The following is a 26,705-nucleotide window of genomic DNA, read 5'->3' as shown; positions in this document are numbered from 1 at the left end:
ATTGGAATTATCGTATCGTATCATTGAATTGCATATCACTGAAATTTATCGGAGGGGTGATTTCACCGGAAAGTGCGAAGTCACCGCTCCACTTTACGGGAGTGACCGATATTCGTATTTGATGATGCGCTATTTCATACAGATCATTTTTAATTGCTCGTGACATGATTGACTTTGATTACATGTACTCTGTTTACTGCTGGCGCCATCTATTGGTAGAATATAGGACTAAAGTAAACATTTTAAAGAAATGACATATATTTTTAACTCATCTTTTCCAGAAAATGGTTCACTCTAATAAATAAATTAAATAAATAGTTTTGAGAAAAAAAAAATTAAGAAGTAAGCTGAAACAGATAAATTAATTCAATCACACGTTAATTAAATTAGTAAATTAAGTATTAATTACAATTACTAAATTTTATATTTAATATTAAGTAATAATTTTTAATTAATAATATGATTGAAATAACAGATATTTGGAACGCACATTTAAAAATAACAATAGCAATATTATTTGTTATTCAAAAAATCGTGGATTATGCATCTCTACGATAGCGACGGAAAGATTGTTTGCAAACGAAATTCAACCAATCATGCATGGCTTTGATACTGACATAGTTGCCAAGAATGGCGCGATTGTCGCCAATATGAAACTAATTTGTAAACACATTTCCAAAATGTTCTATGGTCGTGTGATAAAAAAATGGGTTTTGATCGACTTTATTCATCAAAAGCCGGCTATTTGGAATCCACTGAATATTCATTATTAAAGACAAATGTTACACGAAGAAATTCGTACAATAATTATCAGAAGACGAAGAGATATTGACACTTTAGATAGTCATTAAAACCAAGAAATTTTTTTTCAGAATTAAAAAAAAATTATTAATGTTTATGTGAACTGTATTTGATCAGATTAAATCTTTAATTTTTTTTAAAATAATGGTACAATTTTTGAATTTCTAAAATATGTAATTAACATCTTCCATAGAGTTGAAAAATTATTTAATTCTTTGCTGTTGGGAAAGTTAATAAGGACCAATTCATTTTCTTACCGCTAAAATATTGTTCAGCACATTATATAGTACATTTAAGGGAACTGCAGAAATATGAATGATTCTGTTATTGTTTAATGCTTTAATTAATAAATAATAGTGAAGTTTTTATTTTTACTCACTACATCCAACTCACAAAATCACTTTTTTAGCATATTTCTGTGTTCAATTTGATTTTCACAATTTAATCTATGAAATACCAATGCAGATACATTATGCAATTATTAGATTTTTTTTAACGTAAACCTGTCATTATTACTGAAAATTTAACAAAATTGATGGAAAAGCAATATATCCCAGGATATAATGTATGGAATGTATGAACAGGAATCCCACTAACGAAATGTGTAAACTACAGATATTCACCAAACAGAAAAAGCGAATAAAGAGCGATAAATTAGCCATAAAGTACACCGGTGTTTTAGGTTTACCATGCAGCAAATCCAAACGTGACATCACTACACACATTTTTCCGTGCGCGTTTGTCCACGAAAGTGTAGACGGTATTTGGCCGTGTGATAAGGCCTTTAGACTTCCGTTCGATACCTCCATTTCGAAATGGTTCTTCCCTACAGAAACCCGTTTCTATAACGCCTGCCGTAAACATAGACATTTGTCTAGAAGTATTCTCGTGGTGGACACACAGTACTCCTGTATAGACCACAGAGTCGAAACTATACGGTTATGCGTAATTTACTTATTTTCCGAAATCAGAGATTATCTCACATTTCTTTATGCATACATGTACAAAGGTTTTAGCTTGATTGAAACATTTTTCAACTTATTTGGGGCACATTTATGTCATTACGATTTCTATTTTATAAATGCTTCGACATTCTAAAGAGGGCGCATATTTGGTTACTTTCTGAAGATGGCCCTGACTTGCATATAATTAAAAATTGTAAATAAGTTTTCGCTTTTTTTTAAAACCTGTACAGGAATTTTATGATATCCTGTGTCTTCAGTATTATCCTGTTTAAAAATATCAATGCCTATTTAAAATATTTTTCAATCACTAGATTTAAAGACTCCCTCTAAGTGCTAAATTTGTGATTTTTTTCTGCAGCTTTATAGGATTTTGTAAAATGAAAACCTTTTTTTACCATATAACTACTTTAATTATTTGGTAATATATATCTTTAATAACATAAAGGTGGGTTCATATGCGGCCAACTATTGCGCGCAATAGAAGGTCACGCCTACTTCAGGAAAATCACGTGATCACAATGGGACAATGGCAAATGGTTCTCCTGTCGGGACAACTATCACGACCCCCGTTAGAGAAGGCCGGAAAACCTACGTCACAGAAAGTAATGACGTAGCTCCGAGAGGTTACACGAGTGGGTGCGAATTGGGGGACCGAGGGAGGAATTTCACCCTCTTCAAGTTTACTGATAAGAAACGAACTCTTTTCCACCCACGACATGTTTTAGCCAGTGGCCCTCCTGTGTTTGAGTAGACAGGAAGCGCCATTTCTTACTTGCAAAAAAAATCATTTGGATTACTAAAAATAAGGAATAGAAATGCCTTTGATCTGTTGTGTTCCAAACTGTAATGGGAATTACAGGAATGGCCCAAGAGTAAGTGTTTTTGCCTTTCCTAAAAATGAAGAGCTTAAAAAGAAGTGGTTAAGTGCCATACATCGTGAAGGATTTTATCCGACGCAGCATAGTAGGGTAAGCTTATTTAATTATTTTAAACTAATGCTTAACGTTTCTAAATGAAAAATCATTTATTCTCACATTAGAAATTTAACAGTAATACAGCTCAGTAATATCTATTATTCGTGCTTTTAAGCAAGTGCATTATGAAAAGAATTATTTTATAAAATGCTGTAATACAGGTAATAATGTCTGTAATTATTGTCAATAATAATTATAATATTTGCCGTAATTATGTTTACACGTTTTATTTACTATTATATCTATAATTACGTTTATATAGTTAAATTTTATTATATAACATAACGATAAAAGCATGAGAGTAAACAATAATAATTATATATTGTTTTATGTTGTATATTTCTTACTGTATTTAAATTAAACATTAAAGGAAGTCAATAGTTACGAATAATTTCCTTTACTGTAGGTCTGTGAATTACATTTAAAAAAAAATGATATTGAAAGAGAAACGAGTCTATTTGATTCGAAGTCAGGAAAATTATTAAGTGCCCCTCTTAAATATCCGAGACTAGTGATTGGAGCAATTCCATCTCAGATGCCAAATTGTGCCGCTTGCATGTCATCTTCAACATTTCATAGGGAAAATTATATTTACATTCTTTGTTTACTATTATATCTATAATTACGTTTATATAGTTAAATTTTATTATATAACATAACGATAAAAGCATGAGAGTAAACAATAATAATTATATATTGTTTTATATTGTATATTTCTTACTGTATTTAAATTAAACATTAAAGGAAGTCAATATTTACGAAAAATTTCCTTTACTGTAGGTCTGTGAATTACATTTTAAAAAAAATGATATTGAAAGAGAAACGAGTCTATTCGATTCGAAGTCAGGAAAATTATTAAGTGCCCCTCTTAAATATCCGAGACTAGTGATTGGAGCAATTCCATCTCAGATGCCAAATTGTGCCGCTTACATGTCATCTTCAACATTTCATAGGGAAAATCCAGAAATAAAAAAGATGAAATTGGAACAACAATATGTAGAGAAAGCTCTCCAGGAAAGCATAATAGAAAAAAAGAAATACGATGAGACAAGAGAATTTAAAAATTTGGAAGAACTAAAACAGCGCATTTCTTTAGTAAATTTGAAAAATTTCTGGAATGTCATTCATAAAGAAAACAAAATTTTATTCGTGAATATTGAAGTAAGTTCTGGTCCTGAAATTGCCTTGTCTGTTGTAATAAATGATGTATTAGAGGTGTCAGCTTTTGTTGGAAAAACAAGCTTGTCAAATATTCCAAACATTTGTTCTTTACCTATAAAAATCAATAATATCAACACTTTAAATGAAATATTAGAGCATCTGCCAGAAATGAAGAGAAATAAATCATTGCTGAATTCTGATATTGTTTCCCAGATTCATAGTTTCATGGATAATTTAAATATAACCCAAGAAAATTTAACCAATGTTGTAGCATTTATTAAAGAGCAATCTGCCTTGATTATTCAAAATGAGCACAGTAAAATTTACTCCACTGAAATGATGATATTCTGCTCATTATTTTATTCAATGGCTCCGCATGCATATAAATTTGTCAGAAAGTCTGGCTATATTTTGTTACCTCATCCTGTAACTTTGAGAAATATATGCATACCTATCAACACTTGCCCTCAGTCAGAGCAGACCGAATTGCATTTCTTAAGGTACATTAAGCAGAAATTACAATTCATAGTATCTGCAGATAAAAATGTGATTCTTCAAATAGATGAGATGCACGTCAAACCCTACTTTGATTACAAAGGGGGAAATATATCAGGTTTCAGTTACAATTCAGAAAATGCCGCCACAAGTGTTGTGACTTTCATGATAAATAGTATTTCATCGTCATATAAAGATGTTGTTCACATTCTTCCTGTAAATAAAATAGCAGCAGACGTTTTACATGCATTCATTAAAAAAATTATTATTGGGTTAGAAAACATTGGTTTTAAAGTGATATGTGTAGTAACAGACAACAATTCAGTCAATCAAAAAGCAATGTCTCAGTTCGCTTCTCCTTCACAGTCATATTCAATTCTTTATCCTCATCCGGTAAATAAAGAACGACCTCTTTTTTTCATGATCGATACTGTCCATTTATTGAAGAATATTCGCAATAACTGGATCAATCAAAAGAATGTTGATAAATGTATGTTTTACCCTAATTTTAAAGAAACAACCTCAGAAAAAAATTCACAACAAGATTGTATTAAAAATTCTCTGGAAACTAATGATAATGTTATTCACTCTAATGGTGAAATAATTCAGAGATCTAGTAGTAAATCTGACAATAAAGTAGATTTTAATACAGCATCCTTCAAAACATTAAAATTATTGTATGAAACTGAAAAGAATAACATCGTAAAATATGCATACAATTTATCTTTAAAAGCATTGGAACCCAATAATTTAGAAAAACAAAATGTCAAATTAGTACTCAAAATTTTCAATAAATTTATACCTGAAAGTCTCATGAATTTGGGAGAGAAATATGAGTTTCCACACTACAAAGAAACAGCAGAATATATAAGAATAATAAATAGGTGGTGGGATATTGTTAATGTAAAAACTCCATTCACAGGAATCCGTGAAAATAATGTATATAAAAAACCACTGACATCATCTGAAACCGACAAAAGATACAAGTTTTTAGATGTATTTTTGAACTGGTTGGAAGACTGGAAAAATATGAAATGTGATACCGGCATGCTAACAAAAGAAACTTATTCTGCTCTTTTCATGACTACATATGCTTTAAAAGAAATAACTAAATATTGTCAGGAAGAATTCGAAATGAAGTACATTCTCCCAGGAAAATTTCAGACCGACAATTTAGAGGCACGCTTTGGTTTATATAGACAAATGGCAGGAGCACAATATCATGTTTCACTCAGACAGGTATTTGAAAGTGAAAACAAACTAAGAATGCATAGTATTTTAAAAATTTGTTTAAAATCAAACAAACATGGAAATCTCGAACTTTTTCAGGAAGCAGTTGGCGAAAATTGGGAAGAATTTGAAAAATCTATTTCTGAAAAATTACCTGTATTTAACATTTTGCTTACAGAAGAAGATTTTAAAAAATCAGAAGATGTTTTACCAGTGTTAGTTTATTTAGGAGGTTACTGTGTCCACACAGTCCTTAAAAAGTTGAAATGCAGCATTTGCAAAAAGTTTTTAACAAATGAAAAAGAACTGGACTGCTCAACTTCTTTAATTCAGAATTTAAGTCGAGGAAAACTTTTATACCCCAAAAAATGCATTGTAAATGTAATATTATATTCTTACATTATAATTCAGAAATTATGTACCATACATGAAGAAGCATTTTTGAAATTTTCCAATCAAAAGTATTTAGCAGCAGAGATAATTTTCAATAGTTTAGTGAATGAGGAACAAATACATGATTATGGTGAATGCATTTCAGGACATAAACCAGAAAATGTCTATAGAATGATAATTTGGTCTGCAGTCAATTCATTACTGAATAATTATTGTAAAAAATTAAATGATAGTTTGAGAAGCTCTTCTAAAACTGGAAAGAAAAGAAAACTAGATAAATTTAGTAAAGTTGTTTCTAAAAAAAAAATATAGCAGAAAAGGTAAAAGTATAAAAGCTAAATTTCAACTAGACATGTTTTCTTGTCTATGAGATAATTATGGTAATGATATTGTTTCGACTTCAGAAGTTATAATTACAGTTCCAACAGGAGAAGGAAGCTCCACAAAAACTGCATAATCTTGAAATGAAAACGTAGAAACCGAAATTTATCGAAAAACTGTATATTTTTATAAATATGATTGAATCAGAAAATAACAACGATAATGACAATAGCAAATATGATCAAATAAATATAAGTTATCCAGGTTTATGAACAAATATTATAACTGATAAGTTTAGAATATGTTAAAAACGGACTTGTACAATAGAAAGAAGTTTTTGTGAAGAGTGCTGAAGGTAGATCATTTTCCACCACACACTACTAAAAAATATGCCAAATAGTGAAAATTGGTTAATTTATTTGAAAACGCAAGACTCGACATTTTTTTTGTATACTATTTTCAAAATAAATAAATAAATAAATAAATAAAAAGGAAATGAACAATCTACACTATTTATAGGTAGCTGTAATAGCTGGAGAAAGCTGAAATTGTAATTCAAATTCATGAATGTTTTATTTGTCACTTTAATTCCTTTATTGGTTGGAAAGAATTACTGATTAGACTAAAATTATGTTTTACTGTGGATGAACACAAAACAAGCAAATAAAAAAAAAGGGAACGACTTGAATTACTGTTTTAAAGAATTGTTTTTATGATTCTATATTTATCATGTAATAACCTTTCATTTCGTGGAAACCATGAAAATAATAGAAACTCCTAATAATGGAAATTTTTGTATGTTTAATCGAATAATTCAGTAAATACAAATTGTGCTAATAAATCATATAAACAGAATTAAAAATTCGAAAATTAGAATTGGCCATCATTTAGCACTGCGATCAAATGAACAAAATATTCCTGCATTATGAAATGAAATCCTTAGCAAAATTAAAGTCTATTCAAAATCATCCAAGTACAGCAGTAACCAAATGGAATATAATCTTGATTTTCCCCATTAAGAACAAACGCACTTCAGTCATTATTAGGTATGAAAATATTGCAGAGAAAAGATTAAATATAAATGCGTCGTTTATAGGGTTTATTAAAGTAATCATTGTGACTGGAGAAGGACTAGCAAAACCTCTGTTGAAAAGATTAAGTGAGCTGGATTTAAATATTATGAATTGAAGAGGATAGGCGTAAGGCAAAGATAGCAACACGAAACGGAAGTACAAAGTTTTGCAATTTAGAATAGTTGCTCTAAATCCACATGCAATTTATATGTCTTGCACATCATACTTTTTAAATTTATTAATTTGTGATACCATTTCCAGCAGTATATATTGTAAATTTGTTTTTGGATATTACAACTTCTATATGCTTTATTATACCCTTTGGGAAGCCAGAATGGATTCAGTTAATGCAATGTATACACAGTTTGAAAAAAATTGTAATGTCCTAGAAGAATTTATTGAGGTAAATAGAGATAGTACAGCGGTATGCGAAGTAAAAATATTGGAATCAATAAAAGAAATGCCATTTATTTTATACTTAATACTATAGTTTTCAATATCGCCCAAAATTAACACTACTAATGAAGTATTTCAACTAAAAACAGTTGTTTTTTATTCGGCTTTTAAATTGATCAGTAAAATTAAAACTGAAGTTCAAAATTTAAGTACAAAATTCAACACATTTTTAGACGAATCCAAAGTGACAGAATGCAATTTGATGAATTCTGAAAATTTTCTTAAAACACGAATTTGAAAAAGAAAAAGATGATATTCCGAAATAAAAGAAGATGAAGTTAAAGAATTTGGGTATTAAAAATATCACAGCAATTGATACTGTCATTGTACAGAGAGAAGGTAGATTTAAAAATGTGTCAATTTAATCACTAATATAAAAAATTTCAAATTAAATTCAGCAAATTAAAAGTAAGGAAGAAGTGTAGTTGGTCAAGGCGTGAAGAAGCTTACAAGCATTTCCTATACAAATCATCGAAAAAAAATGGTGATTTTTCTAAAGTAATTAAAAGCAAAATCAAATTCATTTAACAAATATACACGCAATAGCATTATATATAATGTTTGTAATTTTTTTTTTTACTTTAAAAAAAAATTGCGGCTCCAAATGGTATCTTGCACAAAATCTCCTTTATATTTAAGGCTGGCTCTGATTATAATTCAGAACTCCTGTACCTTATGTGAATAAGAAATTTTGAAATTTCCTAATCAAAAATATTTTGCAACAGATATAATTTTGAATGATGTAGTGAATGAAGAAGAAGTACATGATTATGGCAAAGGCATTTCAGGGCATAAACCGGAAAATGTTTATAGATTGGCAATCTGGTCTGCAGTCAATGCATTAGTGAATAATTACATGATAGTTTGAAAAGCTCTTCTAAAACAGGAAAGGAAAGAAAATTTGATAAATTTAGTAAAGATATTTCTAACAAAGTAATGATAAAATATATAGTTAAATAAGAAAGCTCTTCTAATGTTTCAAAGATTTATTGGATATTTTTTCGAATAGAATACTGTTTCGTGAAATATTGTTTTTATTGCTTTCTTGGAGTTGACGCGACGGCAAATATTCATAAAACCCTTATTGTATGGAATTGTTTTGAAATTAATCAACAAGAGCATTGCAAATGTATTTTTTATATTATAATTTAAAAATTTATGAACCATATATGAAGAAGAAATTTTGAAATTTCCTAATCAAAAATATTTTGCAACAGATATAATTTTGAATGATGTAGTGAATGAAGAAGAAGTACATGATTATGGCAAAGGCATTTCAGGGCATAAACCGGAAAATGTTTATAGATTGGCAATCTGGTCTGCAGTCAATGCATTAGTGAATAATTACATGATAGTTTGAAAAGCTCTTCTAAAACAGGAAAGGAAAGAAAATTTGATAAATTTAGCAAAGATATTTCTAACAAAGTAATGATAAAATATATAGTTAAATAAGAAAGCTCTTCTAATGTTTCAAAGATTTATTGGATATTTTTTCGAATAGAATACTGTTTCGTGAAATATTGTTTTTATTGCTTTCTTGGAGTTGACGCGACGGCAAATATTCATAAAACCCTTATTGTATGGAATTGTTTTGAAATTAATCAACAAGAGCATTGCAAATGTATTTTTTATATTATAATTTAAAAATTTATGAACCATATATGAAGAAGAAATTTTGAAATTTCCTAATCAAAAATATTTTGCAACAGATATAATTTTGAATGATGTAGTGAATGAAGAAGAAGTACATGATTATGGCAAAGGCATTTCAGGGCATAAACCGGAAAATGTTTATAGATTGGCAATCTGGTCTGCAGTCAATGCATTAGTGAATAATTACATGATAGTTTGAAAAGCTCTTCTAAAACAGGAAAGGAAAGAAAATTTGATAAATTTAGCAAAGATATTTCTAACAAAGTAATGATAAAATATATAGTTAAATAAGAAAGCTCTTCTAATGTTTCAAAGATTTATTGGATATTTTTTCGAATAGAATACTGTTTCGTGAAATATTGTTTTTATTGCTTTCTTGGAGTTGACGCGACGGCAAATATTCATAAAACCCTTATTGTATGGAATTGTTTTGAAATTAATCAACAAGAGCATTGCAAATGTATTTTTTATATTATAATTTAAAAATTTATGAACCATATATGAAGAAGAAATTTTGAAATTTCCTAATCAAAAATATTTTGCAACAGATATAATTTTGAATGATGTAGTGAATGAAGATAATAGTTTTATATCTAGGGGAGATACACCTACTGGGAAACCTGCCCTGCACTTAATGCAAAAAAGGTAATGCATACCAAGCACCGTACCTCCAGGGTGATGTGGAAAGCGGCTGCATTTTAATTATTAATGACTTCTACAATATATGTGTGTTGAATTGCATGATATGGAAGTATATGAAATGATATTAACAAGTGAAAAGTAATTTCTCTTCACTCTCTAGCGCGCAGAGACTTGAGGGAATGGAGTGGAGTGTACCGTCTCGTTGTGACGTCACGGAAAGCCGCAGAGGCCTTGTCTATCGGGGGTTGTGCAACTATTTGCCATTGACCCACCGACATTCTCTCAACTTTTCACACGAGGACACAGGGACAACAGTAGAGAAACAACAATTGCGCGCAACCATTGGCCTCGTGTGAATTCACCTTAATAAAATTATCTTTTATGTTGAAGTCAATCTATGTATATTGCTGCTTGAAATGGAAGTAAATATCAAAACAAAAATCTCCTCCATTGAGAGTGAATTATTAGGAAATAAAAATTGGAAAATATACAAATATTTTATAAAACTAAGTAAAAGTTAACATCTTCCATCAACAAATCATATCTGCAAAGGTTGAATAAATATTCAAGAATGTTATTGTTCCATTAATTAAATACAAAACAAAAATTTAGTTAGTTGAATTCAAAAGTTGGCAACATCTGATCCTATCGTCACTGTCCGGAGTGGTGCATTTTTTTTTGTGTTTGAATTACCGGTTTAATTTTATTAATTTCAAGTAAGTTTTGTGAAATTTTTTATTTTAATGCTTTTATTTTATTATGATATAATTCTTTTATATTATTGTGGAACAATGATTCAATTATCGTTTTATTAACAAATAGAGAACTTTTGTTAATATATGAAGTTTGTGTTGCGCGCGAAATTATATTTACCGGCTTTTAATTTGGAAGTGATGAAAATAATTACTCTTTTCTCGTGTCTTTAATATTTCCTTATTTTTGATGAAAACGAACTATTTCACAATCTTACAAATTGATGTGCTTAGTTCTTAATATTATTTATGCTTACTGGATTGCCATTGTTGAACGGCGAGTTTATTGAAGCAAATTTCATAAAATATACTGTCAGTTATTTGTTGTGTTGATATTTGTTTTGTTTTGTGTTAATTTGTGATAATTCGGTGAATTTTAGTTAATTATATGTAATTGGCATGTTAAAATTTTGGTTGCAACTTCCAAAGAAGTTAGGAAAATGTTTATGGTATTAAGCCTATTTTTATTTCTTATGCCGTTTCAAAATTTTTATTATATTGTTATGTGTGTTGCAAAATGTCCTGCTATTATATAAGTAAATATTTGTTTTTTGTTTGTGCAGAATTTATAGCTCATAATTAAAATAAATTGTTATAGTGAGTTTTTTACCGGAAGAAATACTTTTTTCACATGCATGTTTTTGAAATAAACAAAGTTGTGATATAAGGATATTTATTAAATTATATTATTGAAATATTTGAAACCAAAATATTAAATTAATAAACTGAAATAATTGTGATTCTTAAAATATTTATCAGAAGTTACAAATTTAGAACTATTTAATAATTTATATTTATTAAATTATTACAAAGAAAAATTACCTTCAACAATTTGCAACAAAATAGAAAATTTTGCTGTCTTATATCACAACAAAAGTTTTTTAGTTCATGTTATGACCATTTCTGTGCCATCCTGCTGTCAATACTCATAGCTTGTGGGAAAATGAATTGAATTGGTTTAAAAATTGTACTAGCAAATTTTCTTAGGGGTGAATAATCACTAAAAAGAAGTATTCTTTAATAATTTTTGAGATTTAAAAAATGTAATGACATATTGATTATCGTATTTGATCATTTTAAAATTCAGTGATTGGGGTTCTAATGGGAATTTGAAAAATGAATATCATTTTAAAATCTTATACATAAGATTACATAAATCTTATACATATTTTTATTTACTTATACATTAGTCTTTTTTTATTTAGATTTAATCAGTTTCTGTCTTTTTGATTAGTTTGCTTTTTAAAATCTTTATTTTCTGACTTTGATTGACGCCTTTCTGTAAATTATGTTAAAATTTAATCATCAAAATCATTTTTAATTGGTATAAAATTATGTGCTACATAAAAACCTTTAGAAATAATCATCTTGAGAAATACGTTATTTAATTTTCCAATTTGAAAAATGAATTTTTTTATTATTTAATACATTTTATATGTTTGATGTATCAACAAATGAGACAATTTGAGATACATTAGCAGATGAATGTTTATTTTATTAGAAAAAATTGATAATTTAATTTTTCTTAGCTTTCTTCCTTTTTATAAAATGTATCTGCATACCAGTATATATGTTTGATATATGTAAACAGCTCATTATATTCCTAATTTTTATTTCTTTTTTTAGATTTATAGTTGAAAATGGCTGCACCAGTAAGTATAAACTACTGCTTTCCTCTCCCCTTCTTATTCTTTAACAATTATAACTTTTGAAAGACTTCATTTTGTCTTTCATCTTTGTCTATATAAATTTTAATTGACATATTGCTTCTTACTTTTAATGTTGTAATTATCCATATATTATATATATAATCACATACTGTATTTCTAATATTATTCAACTCATACATATTTTGTGGGAAAAACATTCAAAAAATGTATCATCAAAGCTCTTAATTTGTATTTGATGTGATTACTTTAACTCATTAATTGCAAAATTAATTTAAATTAAAAGTTTTGATAAAAAGTTTTTAAATTATGTTAAAAAACACCAGGATTAAGATAAATGTAAACAGAAGTTTAATTCCTAATTTTTGAGTAAGGAAAATAATCCAAAAATCAGTTTAAATATCTTTTTTAATAAGTAAGATTTTAAAAATATGTGTATGCATTTATATATATATATATATATATATCGAACAGAAATGACGATCACATTCTTAAATGTTTAAATTTTACGATTTTTGAGATTTTAAAGGATCCACTATTGTTTTTTGACTTTTTAGAGATCTTTGGTTTCATGGAGATGGTATAGCACAGCTATAACACCTGGGATTAGAAACAACAACATTTAATTCTCATGTATTACTTTGAATGTAATTCAAAGGAAAAAATTTTATGTCAAATCTGTTTTAAATCTTTTAAGTCAGTAATAGGTAGTCAGGGTGCAGAGCATCATTGAAAGTACTTATCATTGAAACTACTTCCTTATATTGATCCTTATATATAAGCCTTGAAAGTGCTCATTTTTGTACATGTGCTTATTTTTATTTCTTGAGGGAGGTGGGTTCCCATCATTTTATGGAACCATAGTAGGTCTGCTGATTTTTCTTGCAATATCTGATTTTATCTATGTTCTGAATATATCTATGTAAGGACTATGGGGAAAAGTTTTATCTCAATTTAGTGAAATACTGATAATATGGAAAAATATTTTTTATTTTATTTTTCTTTCATTTTCTTTTGCTTGTTTAGATAGGGGAAAATCTTTTCCCAAGGAAAATTTTATATATTCATGTTAAAACTTGCAAATTAGTTTTAATAATGACCTCAATCCTCATGTAATTTTCCACTTTTTTTTTGATAGAACATTTGTTATATTTCAAACATCATTTAGCAGATCATGAATTTATTTAAAACTCTTGCTGCAAGAAATATTTGTGTAAAAAAATTTATCAGTACATTGGGGAAATTTTTGTCTGTAGTGAAAAATAATTCATTATAGACTTTCAAAAGTGCATACATTGAATGTTTCAAGCTTCCAAAGATAAAATTAAAAAAAAAAAAGAAAAAAATTGTTGCTTGCTGTTTACCAAAATTACTTGTAGGTCATTTGTTACTCTGGCCTAAAATATCAAAAGGAATTTAATTGCATTAAAATTCCTTCTTTAATATATTCAAAGAGAAAGAATTTTAATCTTTAAAAATTCAAACTTTAAATTTCTTCCTTTTTTCACTATTTGGTCCTCCAAAAAATAAAGTTTTAGAATTATGCGTATCTCTCTGGGAACATAACCAGGGGTGTTTGTGCTCCAGGGAAACCCCGGAATTCCGGGGATTTTGAACTTTGATACCCGGAAATTCCAGGGATCGTCGTTCAAAAGGAAGTAGGAATAATAATGAATTATTTATTTTGATCTGGGTAATTTTGTTTGCTTTGAAAGCAGAAAACACAATGTCAGTGTGTGTGGTGAAAACTTTTCCTTTCTTTCTCCAAAGGCAGTGATAATGCGTGAAAAGGGGGAAAAAACTTCTTTTTTGTTCTTTCCTTATTGCGAGTTATGACTCATTCCCCCGGTTCTCGGACATTCTCTTCTGGATTCTTTTCGGCAAGTAGGCGTGGCAGAAAAAAAAGGGAGAGACTTCGTTCGACCAGATGTGCGATCACGTGACCTGGGTTCAAAGGTCTTAATTTTGCAAAATTAATGGTTATTAATTTTGCAAAAAAAGTAATTCATTGAACTTTTATAATTAGGTCATTCAATACTTCATAATTGTAATTTTTCATTTCTCTCCCCCCCCCTTCTCGAAACTCCAAAATGTCGGTAGTAAGTCCGTAAAAGTTTCAGGGGATTTTTTGGGGTCCCACAAACACCCCTGCATAACTCAAAAATGCTGTAAGTTAGATGGATAAAATTTAACGTGTTGTTTTCACATGTAATTTGTAGATTCCTATCAAATTTTAAATGAAATCTCTGTACAGAAAGTTTTGTCTGTCTTTCCAAGTGTAAGTAAACCTTGTAACTTCAAAGCATAAAGAGCTATAGTAGTAAAATTTTGCTAAGAGTTTCAGCATCTAAAGTATAGATTGGTGTCAACTTTTGAACCAGATTTTTCAGCCATTTGATGGTTTGTCCCTCTGTACATTTATTTGCATGCACATTTACACAATATCTCAAAAATGCAAGAACTTAGGTAAATAAATTTGTTAACTAATTTTTTTTTTATTAAAATTGTTCTGTGTTAAATTTTGGTTTCAATTGATTGACAAATACTTCCAAAATGCATATTTGGTTTTCTTTACTGTACTGTGAAACAAAACTTTCATGTGTGGGATTCTAAAAATAAAAATCGGAGCTTTCACAGCTGTGCTCATTGTCCGCAGATTTCATATGAAGGAGGGGGTGATGGCACTTTTATTGGGGGAATATGCAAGAATATTTTGGGGAGACTGCTACTTTCACATTTGTAACAGAGCATTTTAAGAAATTCACAGTTTAAGCAATCAGTGTTGACCTATTTTTGTTTTTTTATGCATCAGATTTTCATTTGTTAGTAAAATAATGATTATGGATTATAGAATTTTTAGAAATAGAAAAAACATTTCTTGGATGAAATTAGTTTTTCCACTAAGTAGCTATTGCCATTAAATTTTTTTTATAATGAACCATGTTATACATGTTATAAAATGAGTGCAAATGTAAGGAGCAAATTATTGAGAGCTGTACGTTTGCAAAAGAGATATCCAATAAATTTATATGCTGACTTATATTGTCAGTTTGTTTTAAAAATTTTGAAATATTTAGTGAATAGATTTCCTTAAATTATGTTAAAGTAATAATAATAATAAAATGTTTTGGTAGGGAAAACTAGTGCATGTGTAGTTCTCACACCAGAAAAAATAGGAAAATAGAATGTGATACTGTTTTTATTTCGTAGATTTTGCATAGATTTGTTTAAATTAAATCAAAATCCTGTGGTACTCAACATTTGAAAGCTATAAGATTCAATTTCCGGTACCTATATTCTTTAAAAAATATATTTGGTTTCAGTAGAAAAGTTCGTTTATTTATTGAAGTTTTTAAAAGCTGCCAAATTGCAGAGAGATATATTTAAGAAATGAAGTCTCAACTACTTCTTCCACCTTTGAATCTTGTATACTTGTGTATTGATACTAATTTTTAGAAAATTATAATACATTAATGTATTTTTAATTCTTTAAACTAACACATTTAGTTTTTAAACTTTACATTTCATACATTTTAATTACTTAATGCAGTTTTTTATCTGTCTATTAAAATAAGCCATTAATAAAATTTTTAGCATGTATTTGTTTCATATTTTGTAATTCTGTTCCTTTTTTGATAATTTAAATAAATTAAAAGCATATTTTTTGCAATAATGCTAACTTTTTTTTTTTTTTTTGAAGCGTACAAAACTTTTTGTTGGTCATTTGCCAGATGGCTGCACAAATGCAGACTTATTGAGTCTGTTTGAAAAGTATGGCACTGTCAAGGAATGTGACGTTATAAACAAATATGGTTTTGTGGTAAGTTAAAGATTTTTATAAATTACTCAATTTATCATGTTTAGTACAAAGTCTATATCAAATATTTGAACAAACTAGTGAAGGCTGTAAAAAAAAATTGTTATTCTTTTTGTCTTATTACTTGGCATCTTCTCTAATGCCATATGTGTTTAGAATATGGAACTGTCACCCGATTTTCAGTAATGTGGAAATGATTTTGCATGAACAATTTATAATGTTTCACTCTGGCTAGTATTGATATCAAAAATATTTCATTAAGGTTGTATTTCATTTTTATTGCCTCCAATTTCATATGGCTATTTAATCATACATTATTTAAAGAAAGTGGTTAATTTGAATGCCCCAAAAGCCTCTCTTATCTGATTGAAATAAATGCAATGGAACACGTACATTTATAAAAGACTAGCCGCCTTTGACGACCAGCCAGTTCGCCAGTCTTAATGCTCGTTAAAATTTTAATTAAATATTTTATGTAATTCCTACTTTAATAGCTTCTTCATCAAAATATTTTAAAACTTCAAATTTTGATAGTCATATTATTCACTTATAATATCATAAGCATTCACACACACATATATATATCTCTGTTATCTCCTGTAGAATTTATGCTTTAAATTAAAGTGGAAATGATTAATCTGCAATTAATATAATAATATTTTTTACTGGAGCAAAGCATTTTTTTAATAATATGATTACTGCACCACAGATGCACATTCCCGACCTCCAAGGTATACATGTACCAAATTTGGTGGCTGTAGGTTAAACGGTCTAGCCTGTAGAGCACCAACGCACATACACACATTGAGCTTCATTATAGGTATAGATGAAAGATTTTTTATAGCATCCTTTTGGCAATCAAAGAACAAGCACGCCAAGGAAATAAATAGATCATGATGGTATGCATGAGAAATGCAAGTGAATTATGAATTACATTAGTAAAATAAGGATCATTTTGTAATAGAACACAATAGTCATCCATAGATTTAAAATCTGTGTCAAATTCTACTGAAATATTTAAAAAAAAAATGCCTGTATATTATTTAGTCTTATCCAAATCTGATTGCATATTAAAATTTTTAAATTTGGGCATAAAGTTCATACTGTAAATATTTTGTAGTTATGTTGGCAAGTAGAATAAAATGTTCAGTTACAAGTGACTTCCCTAAGGCTTTTATATATTGTTTTAAATTAGATATTTAAATTATGTATTGTTCTTATGTTATTCATATCGTATTATTTCATTTCTGATTAATAAAATTTTATTTGCAGCACATGAGCACTCCAGAGGAAGCAGAAGATGCCATTAAAGCACTTAATAATTATAACTTCAGAGGTTCTTCTTTAAGTGTAGAAGTGAGTATTGTAATTTTACATCCAAATTTGGAATTACTTCATTAATAAGCAATATATTTATAAAAAACATTTTGTTTTAAATTCAATTTTGTCTTTCCTGTAATGTACCTTGTTGTAGAAAACCTGTTAATTGATAATGAAACTAAAATTGTTTGCATGTATCAGTAAAATTTTGTTAATTTGTGGAATTTTAATTATGGTATAGAAATTTATTGGTAGACATTTGTCTGTTAAAGCAGTAGTCTAATAACTTCAGAATAGGTGTGTCTTTGCAAAAATTTTAAGCAAGTTTTTTTTCTCCATAAAAATGTTATTTATTGAACATAAAATGATCTCAAATGTTCCCGACATTCTGTTGTATGATTCCTCATTTTTATGAGGTACGAATATTTCTTAACAGCAATCTGGACATAGTTTTATGCTAGAAGACTTTAAATTAGGGGGGAGGGGGTTATGACTAAAGTTTTATTACTTTAATCACTTCATTAAGGGGCCAGTATGATTGTCTGAAGTTTTCTCTGTGCTGAGTGGTTAATTTTGCTTCTTAGATGAGAAAAGAATTTGAGTGTTTTTTCACTTTTTTCCTAACTTATTCGAGTACCACATTTTAGTCCTAAAAATGGTTAACTGTTCTAGAACATTAAAATTTGGGGTATCATTGATATGAAATTCTTATGACTATTGGTAGCAACCATTAACATGAAATAAATATTGGTGAAATAGCTATAGTTTTTGCAAATAGGAATGATATTTTGATTTTGCTAATTTTTTTTAATGTATAAATATGAAGCGTGCAATTGGTTGCCAAAAGTGGCCAGTATTTATAAAAACTTATTAGAAATCTGTATAATTAGATTATATGGTAGGGAGACTTGAAATTCAAGTTTCTGGCTCTTGAAAGTAACTTTTTTTTATTCAGATAGCACTAATTGTGATTACTGAAATGACTACCATCAATTTTCACAACTTCAATGGGAATCAATATCTCTTAAAAAGTGCAGAATTCACAAATTAGAGGTTTCATAAAGAATTATTTAAATTAATATGTATTATGTGGAATGGAAGAAAAACTAAATTAATAGGGATATTAGTTTATCATGCTTCAAGAAAGCATGTTATCTCATAGTGTTTCTTATATTCTATTTTACCTTTTTTGTATGTTTATATGTAATTAGGTAGAACTGTAATACTTATCAGCCCTAGAGTGTCCAGTTTTTCTGGCAGCTAACCTAGAATTTATAATAATTGTTTATTAATAATTAAGTTATGCAATAAAGTGAAAAATGACATAAATCTATTTTTAAATCACAGTAAAATTTTAAAATAATACTACTTTGAAAATATTCATTTTCCCAGATGCATCTATGTAATGTTTAAGAGGCTCTGAATATGTTTTGTTTAAACTTGGCCAATTTTTGCTTAATAATTTGTCAGTTCTCAAATTTTAAAATTATTGGTTTTCAAATGTCTTCTATATATATATTTTCCAGAGAAGCAAAAGCAAATTGCATCCAGAGCCTGGTGCACCTGGCCGTGCTAAAGGTGGAATGCCTAGGTATGTAATTTCATTACATTTTATTTATTTAAAAATTTGAATAACAATATATCTTAGCCTAATAAAGCAGTAGGATGAGGCATAAGACCAGTAGTATTTTTACATTGTTTTTTTACATCAGATAAATTTGCTTTGATTTATATTAAAATATAATAAATTAAAACATAGATTTAATCATATACTAAATACATTGCATTGTATTATGCAAAACACAATACTGTGAAATCTGGTCACAGTTGACATAAAATCTATTGTTAATGATTTGACCTTGAAATTTGTTGTAACAAATTCGAATTTTAAAAAAATCTTATTTAGAATCTAACAAATATTAAATAAAATGCTATTTGAATTTTTTTTTTTTTTTTTTTAAGGTCAAAATTGTAAATGGGCAAATGTTTTTCTTTCCATATACATTTTCATTTCAGTAGATTAGATTTTATTGTTACATGATAATTAATGAATTAATTAGGGAGTTAATCACCTTGTTCTGTTTGCCAGTTCACAACGATCTTGTTTTGATTCTTACGGTATCTCTGATCCCAGTTTTCTTCGCTCATTTGCCATGGAGTTATGCATTTCTGCTAATAAAAGAAGTTATAAATACTTTATTTACTAAAATTGACTTGAAATTATTTTATTATGCAATGCAAACATTATTCTTTGTGGACTGCAAACATTAATTCTTCAATTACTGAAAACAAAATCTTCAATTTATAATCTAAAAACTTCTAATAACAGATTATATACATATAAATATTGGAAAGAAAAATATAGAATTCTAAGATGTTTAAAAATCAAAATTATTTATATTAATCAGTAATCAGTCATTTAAAATCACAAATGATTATTTCTCTACCTGAAGCAATGGCAGGCACCAAATCAAAAGATTAATCTTGTGTGAAGCCCGCATACCATCATGTAAATGGTCCAAGTCAGCAAGCTGTTTGCTGAATGATTAACAACAAATTGAATCTAAATGTATAACTTTTTAAAAAATAAAATGAAAAAGTACCATTAAAATCTAAACTAGTATATTAGTGTAAAACCTAAAACAGTGGATTAAGTGAAATTTAATTTATTTGTATTTTTTATTCTTATTTTATGTTGAAATGCAATTTAGTTCTTATAGGGAAAAAGATTGAACCAATGCAGAAAGTACTATATTAATGAGTACTGACGTATGCTTTAGGGAGTGATATAACTGCTGTAGAATGCGTTATTTTTTATTGTATGTGCAATTTTATAAGAGAAGAAGGAGGGAAATTTTCTAAATGTGAAAAATAAATGGTCATATGAATATTTGAACTTTTAAAATATTAGCTAATTCTTTTTCTATTTGACTAGAGTTTGAATTACCCTTAAAGATTGAGCATCCTCACCAATACTATAAATTCTTTCAAAATTTAAAACTGAAGGGAAATTTTTCCTGTTATATGGATTGAATTATTGTTCTTAAAATTATTGTATTAAAGATGTAGCTTTGAAATATCGAATTAAATTTTTTAATTGGGAGGATCGTTACTTCCATAAATATATAATTGTGTTAATCAGAATTTTGCACTCATATAAAATGTATTTTTATGTTTAAAAGTTTAATAATTAATTTGAAGTTACACTAAAAGATTCAAATTTAATTTGCACAAAAGATCAAAATGATATTAAAATGTGAATCTTCACAGGGCATGACTTTTTCTTCCTTGTAATTTAATAACCCTATTTTATAACTTCAGTTGTTTTTTTATAATGTACCTTTGCCATTTCATATCTGGCTTATATTTTTATAATTTTTCAATAATAATGATATTTGCAGGAAGTCATCTGTAGTTAATATATAGAACTGTTAAGAACTGTAGTCCTTCCTTAAACTCTTTTCACTATGCTATCCTTTAAATTTTTAATTCAAACAACAACAAAAAAGTTGTAGATAGCCTATTTAGGCATAACGGAATATGTAAATTAAAGTTTGTGAAAATATTGCTCACCATTTTGTTTCTGTGGGTGTTTCATTAATTGGAAGAGTGTACCACTAAAGCTCTGCAACTAAGCAAGTGTTTCAGTGAAGTTGAAAATATAAAATTCTCTTGGAAGTGAATTGAAGGGGGGGAAGGGCTATTTTATATCTACATAGCAAGATTTAGCATGACCTAGGATATATCACAAAAGGACATGTTCAGAATTGCTATTCAAGAGCAATCCTTGAAGCATTTGTATTGCTTCGAAAAAAAACTTAGTAAATGTCTTGGTGTCAATTCTATTAAAATGTATTTACACTTTAATATTAAAGAACCTTAATGAAAATCGGAATAAAGAGCAAAAAAAAAAAAAAAATATGTGCAGCTTTAAATAGAGATGACAAAATTGGATGTTAGAAAGAAAAGAAAGAACTTTCAGAGATCCAGTGTAAGGGTCAATCATTTCCAAGAATTCAAAACCTTCCCCTTCAATATTTTTTAACACGATCAATCCATTGTTCTCGCTGATGAAGCACTTAATTTTATTCAACAATCAAATACTATGCTTTGTCTTTAAAAAAAATATTTCAAATAAATATTTTAAGATACAGTCAACAAAACAGCATTGAAATTTTTTTCCAACAATCTTTTTACTTGAAAACAATTTAACAAAATTTCTTGAAAAAATAGGCTTTTATATAGCATATTATAACTGAAAATTATGGATCTACTTCATTTAGTCTTTTATCAATTGAAAAAGAAAGTTAAAAGGGAATCCTAAACTTTCTTTTCATAATTTAATTTAATGTTTTAAGCAGTGAGTAGAACACTGCATTTCAAAGGATTACATTTTCAAGTTAAAATTTCCTGTTAAGCTCATCTTTATGCTGCCAGAATCTCTTACAAATTCAGATATATTTTAAGTGGTTTTGTTCCAGATTGAAATTTTGTGCAAGAGACAGTGCATAGAGGTCAAGGTCACTTACAATGAGATGAGTAAAAGTAGCATTTAAGCTGTTAAGCATTTAAGTTTAAGCTGTATGCTAATATATAATAATTTTTTTCTCCATTATTGTATAATATGCAAAATGTTTTTTAGGGGCTCTAGAGGTGGCTATGGTAGTCGGGGAGCTTATCCACGAGGTAGCGTCGGTGGATATTCAAATGGCTACAACAGATATGATGGTCCACCATTTGGAGGTCGAGATCGTGTAGATGACTTTTATCCAGATCGTTATGGTGGAAGTAGCATGAGTTCTAGGATGCGTCCATATCCAATGCCTTATGACCGTCCTTCCATGGCTATGCCTCGTGATGACTATGGGTATAGGTCATCACCATATTCAATGCCTTCTAGAGACCCTTATGCCAGACCAGCTGCACTTCCACCAAGAGATTTGTATGAAAGAAGGGCTACAACTTACCCTTCTACTAGTGATTATTTGTATTCTCGACGTTCTCCTCCCCCTCCACAAATGCCTAGCTCTGGCAGGTAAGAATCATTTAATGATTTGATTTCTGATAAATATGCTATATTCATTTTGCAATGTATTTTATGTTTTAAATCCCATTCTTTTTCCATTTTATTTGCCACTGTATTTTAGCTTAATTGGAAATATTTAATAATATAAAAGACTTTAACCTTTTGTCATTTTTTTAGACCTTTACTGTAGGGCATATTTTTTAAATTCTACCCTGCATTGACTGATAAAAATGTTTTATAACATTCTTTTGTTGATGTAATATCAGTAGTATAAAAGTATTTCTTTTTCATTTATTGTATTAGATTGTTTGTGGTATCATTACTTCCTTTAATTATTTGATCTTGATAGGATAACCTTGATGTTGCATAGCGTATTTTTTTAAATGCATTTAAATTTTCTTTTATTTTGGATTTGCTGTTAATTTAGTTCATTCTTAATAATAAGACTAACTTTTTTTTTGTAGGTCTTATTGGTATGGAGACTCATTTGATGATCCGTAAGTATTTGAATTTTATACATTTAGATCTAAATAACTGTAGTTGAAAATTATAGTCCAGAAAGTTTAGACCATATCTATGTTACTTAATGTAGTGAATTAGTTTAACCCCTTCGCTATCCGTAACGTGTCTAGCGTGTTCAGGCGAAATTTCTGCAAGGCAGCCTTAACTCTCTTCAAGCATTCTTCTACATTTTAAAACATTTGGTAAATGTTTACTTGTTTATTTATTTTTGTTCTAATGTTGTGAAAAATGGAGAAAAAACAAATTTTCATGGACAGGAGATGGGGAAAGCATTAATTAAAAGTGTTGAGCCAATAGTATTCATTTACTAATGTAGGTTTGAAATTATGCATAGTTTTTAATGTAGGGTTGATTTGAAAACATGGTGCCATTTTGGCAACTTTGGCAGATTCATACTTTTAAAAGTATTGGTGCATTTAATTAAAAAAAAATACAACAAAACTAGATTAATTTTTTAAAGCAAATCTATGCTCGAAAAATTGTATTTTTGAGTATAAATTTAATTTTAATGAAACCTTGGAACCAGTAAATGTGCCATTCTTGTTAGACTGGCTTTGTTCTTTTAATAAATTTGCAGCCAAAAAAATGTCTTGAATTGCCTGTATTATGCTTCTTGAAATTCACTTTCCTGATAGAATTGATTTAGTGAGTTTGAAATTTTTCCTTTTAAACTTAAGATGCCTGATCCTGCATGGACAGCTGTCTATCCTAAATTTACCCTGGTTTTTAAATAGCATAGTTAGAATGTGACAGTTTTTATAATACCTTGTTTCCATTCCATGTCTAACTATATAAAATAAATTTCATATTTATCTCCTTTTATTCATTACATACTTTTTATATTTGCTTAACAATCTGAATTTTGAATTTCCTAGCTTAACAATTTTTAGTTTAACATCAGAAAGTTTCTAAATCTATAATAATGTATAACTGTTAAACATTTTCAAAGACTGATTTCTTAAAATGTACAAATTGCATCATCTTGGAATTGAAATTTCTTTTAAATGGAAAAATGTGAGAAAGAGAAATTATTATATTTGATTTAAAAACATGTAAATAAGATTTTTTTTATCATTATTTTTCTAACTTTTATGTCGTGGACAAATGCCATATGGGTTGTACAGACCAAATTAACTCCTTCAGGGGCTTATAAAGATCTCCTCTGTATTTTCCAAAACCAGATATTTTTTAATTGGCTTTAATTTAAAATCTGTATTTGCAGTTTTTAAGCAAAGATAAGACTGAAATATGTTTTTTCCCTAGTGAGTGGTTTCAATATCTTTTTAAAAAATTTCAAAATAATTCAAAATGAATTGGGGGAAGGGAGAAAACAATACTTTATATGCAATTGAAATATTCTAAAACAAAATTACCATATGATTGACATAAATTAATCAGCCAGTTACAAGGCGAATAAGATCTTAATAATTAGTGTAAGAATTGGAAACATCCCCCCAAAAATTTGCAAAACTAATGTTTTGAAATTTAAGCAATACTTAATTATAATTTGGCTAATGGTTATTCTGAAGGAAAGGGGCATTAAATTAAATTTTCATAAAAGTAATAGCAGAAAAATTTCGAGGACTTCCCTAACGCAGGACTCCTAGGCAGCAGCCAACTGAATCTGTTTAATAATAACATAAGAATCTGCTAGTAATTATATTTTAAATAGATAAAGACTGTTTTCAAATTTCTTTATTTCATACATAATTCAAAACTTTGCTAAGTTAGCATATATGAATAGAAATATTTCCAAGAATTTGTAAATGTATTGATTTGTTGGACATAGCAAAAGAAACTGGAAAATACATTCAAAAGGCCTACTATGATCAGAAAGTAGCATTGTAGTTGGAGGAGATTATTTTCTAGGTGTTGCAATAATTTTTAACCAATTAATTGATATCCTTTTTATATGCCACCATTTTAATTTCAGTAGTAGTCCCAAAAATGAGTGTAACTTTCCTATAATAGGCAACTGGATGTTTATGGGTCGTAACAATAGAAAAACTGATTTGATTATCAAAAACATCTTAGATTTTACTTTTTGTTCATTTTTTAATATATATATATATATATATATATATTTGAAAAACTGTGCTATTAAAAAAATTATAGTATTCAAATATTTGAATTATTTTTATATATATTTTTGTTTTAGGTCTCGAGGAGTTCCTCCTACTGCCACCCGACGACCTTACTTCTAAAGATACTTTTACAACGCATTTTTACCATTCTTTTGTATGACAGATAAACTCAATCATTGAACATCGACCATAATTTTTAAGGAATTTGTTTAAGTATGGACAATTCAGGTGTCAGCAAGCAAGTACAGATCTTATTGCATGATATAATTTATTTGATGTTTACGCAAAGTATTTGGGGGATCATTCTCATTTTGTTTGGCATATTGTCACATTCATATTGAAATTATTGAATCTGTAACGATTCTTGTAAAAATAGAATTGTATAAAATCAAAAATGAATAGAATTTTATATTTTGAAAAAGCTGTAAACAAAATAATTTGTTATTTGTTCTCAATTTAGTGTATCATAGGGGGGAATACATTTTTGGTTCATAAAGCATGTTTTATTTTACATTGTACATTCCCAAATGCTGATAATTCTAATTAAAAAATGAAATTGTCATTTAAATTTATGAATTTGTTGCAATTGTCAAGACTTTTATTTTTAGCACTGCCATTGTTGATTGAAGAAAACAATTTGTTTTAGAAATGGACATGGCCTTTTTTTTGTATCACATTTCATTAAATACATCATTCTTATTGGTTGCAATTGATTTTTCTTTTGTATTTTCTCAATCAGTACACATTTATAAATTATTGACAGTTAAGATGTTCATACAATCATATTTTTACATGCATTACTTTAAAATAAAGTTGTATTTACTATCCATGTTCTCTTGGGAGTTAATTCATTAACTCATACTTGTGTAAGATGCAACAAGTGCACCATTCCATTTTGAACTAGAATATTTACTTTCATATGTATACATAACAAAGTATTTTGCATACATTCAGATGACTTGAATAAATTTAATAACATTTTTCATTTGATAATATGTAATCACCTGTCACAATTTTTTTTTTTAATAAAGTATTTAAATTGTACTATTTGATATTTACTATTTTGCTTGGAATTACATTTCTCAAGATTTTGTCTAGTAAAAAATTAATGTCAATTAATTGTCACTTAAACTTAAAATGTTCCTTCAGTATTTGTGAGCAAAATTATATGCCCATATTTAATGATGACAGTAAAAAATATGTGGTTTTCCACCACACAAAAACTAAACTTCCATCTTCCATAATGGCTTTATTTCGTAATTGTTCAAAGCAGTATCTGATGTGAATTTTGTTTGTGCAAGTGTTTGAGATCGCTTGGATTTCTGTTTTTTGGTTGTAATGCTAATCTTTATG

General features: G+C 28.2%; 1 protein-coding gene across 1 annotated transcript; it reads left to right on the top strand.

The window, feature by feature from the left end:
* The first annotated feature begins 10,794 nt into the window (after positions 1 to 10,794).
* LOC129976703 (RNA-binding protein 4.1-like) lies at positions 10,795 to 26,051 on the top strand. Its single transcript, XM_056090412.1, has 8 exons — positions 10,795 to 10,880; positions 12,543 to 12,568; positions 16,284 to 16,403; positions 17,673 to 17,756; positions 19,247 to 19,311; positions 22,363 to 22,755; positions 23,211 to 23,243; positions 25,427 to 26,051. The coding sequence occupies exons 2-8, from the start codon at positions 12,557 to 12,559 to the stop codon at positions 25,470 to 25,472; spliced, it is 753 nt and encodes a 250-aa protein (XP_055946387.1). The 5' UTR covers positions 10,795 to 10,880; positions 12,543 to 12,556; the 3' UTR covers positions 25,473 to 26,051.
* The last annotated feature ends 654 nt before the right edge of the window (positions 26,052 to 26,705 follow it).

This window comes from Argiope bruennichi, chromosome 7 (assembly GCF_947563725.1).
Source record: "Argiope bruennichi chromosome 7, qqArgBrue1.1, whole genome shotgun sequence".
In the NCBI taxonomy this organism is placed as follows: domain Eukaryota; kingdom Metazoa; phylum Arthropoda; class Arachnida; order Araneae; family Araneidae; genus Argiope; species Argiope bruennichi.
This window is presented reverse-complemented; position numbering and strand designations above follow the sequence as displayed.

Coding starts and splice junctions, on each gene's coding strand:
- LOC129976703 (XM_056090412.1), top strand. Junction 19,312..22,362: donor GCTAAAGGTGGAATGCCTAG/GTATGTAATTTC, acceptor AATGTTTTTTAG/GGGCTCTAGAGGTGGCTATG. Junction 23,244..25,426: donor GGAGACTCATTTGATGATCC/GTAAGTATTTGA, acceptor TTTTTGTTTTAG/GTCTCGAGGAGTTCCTCCTA.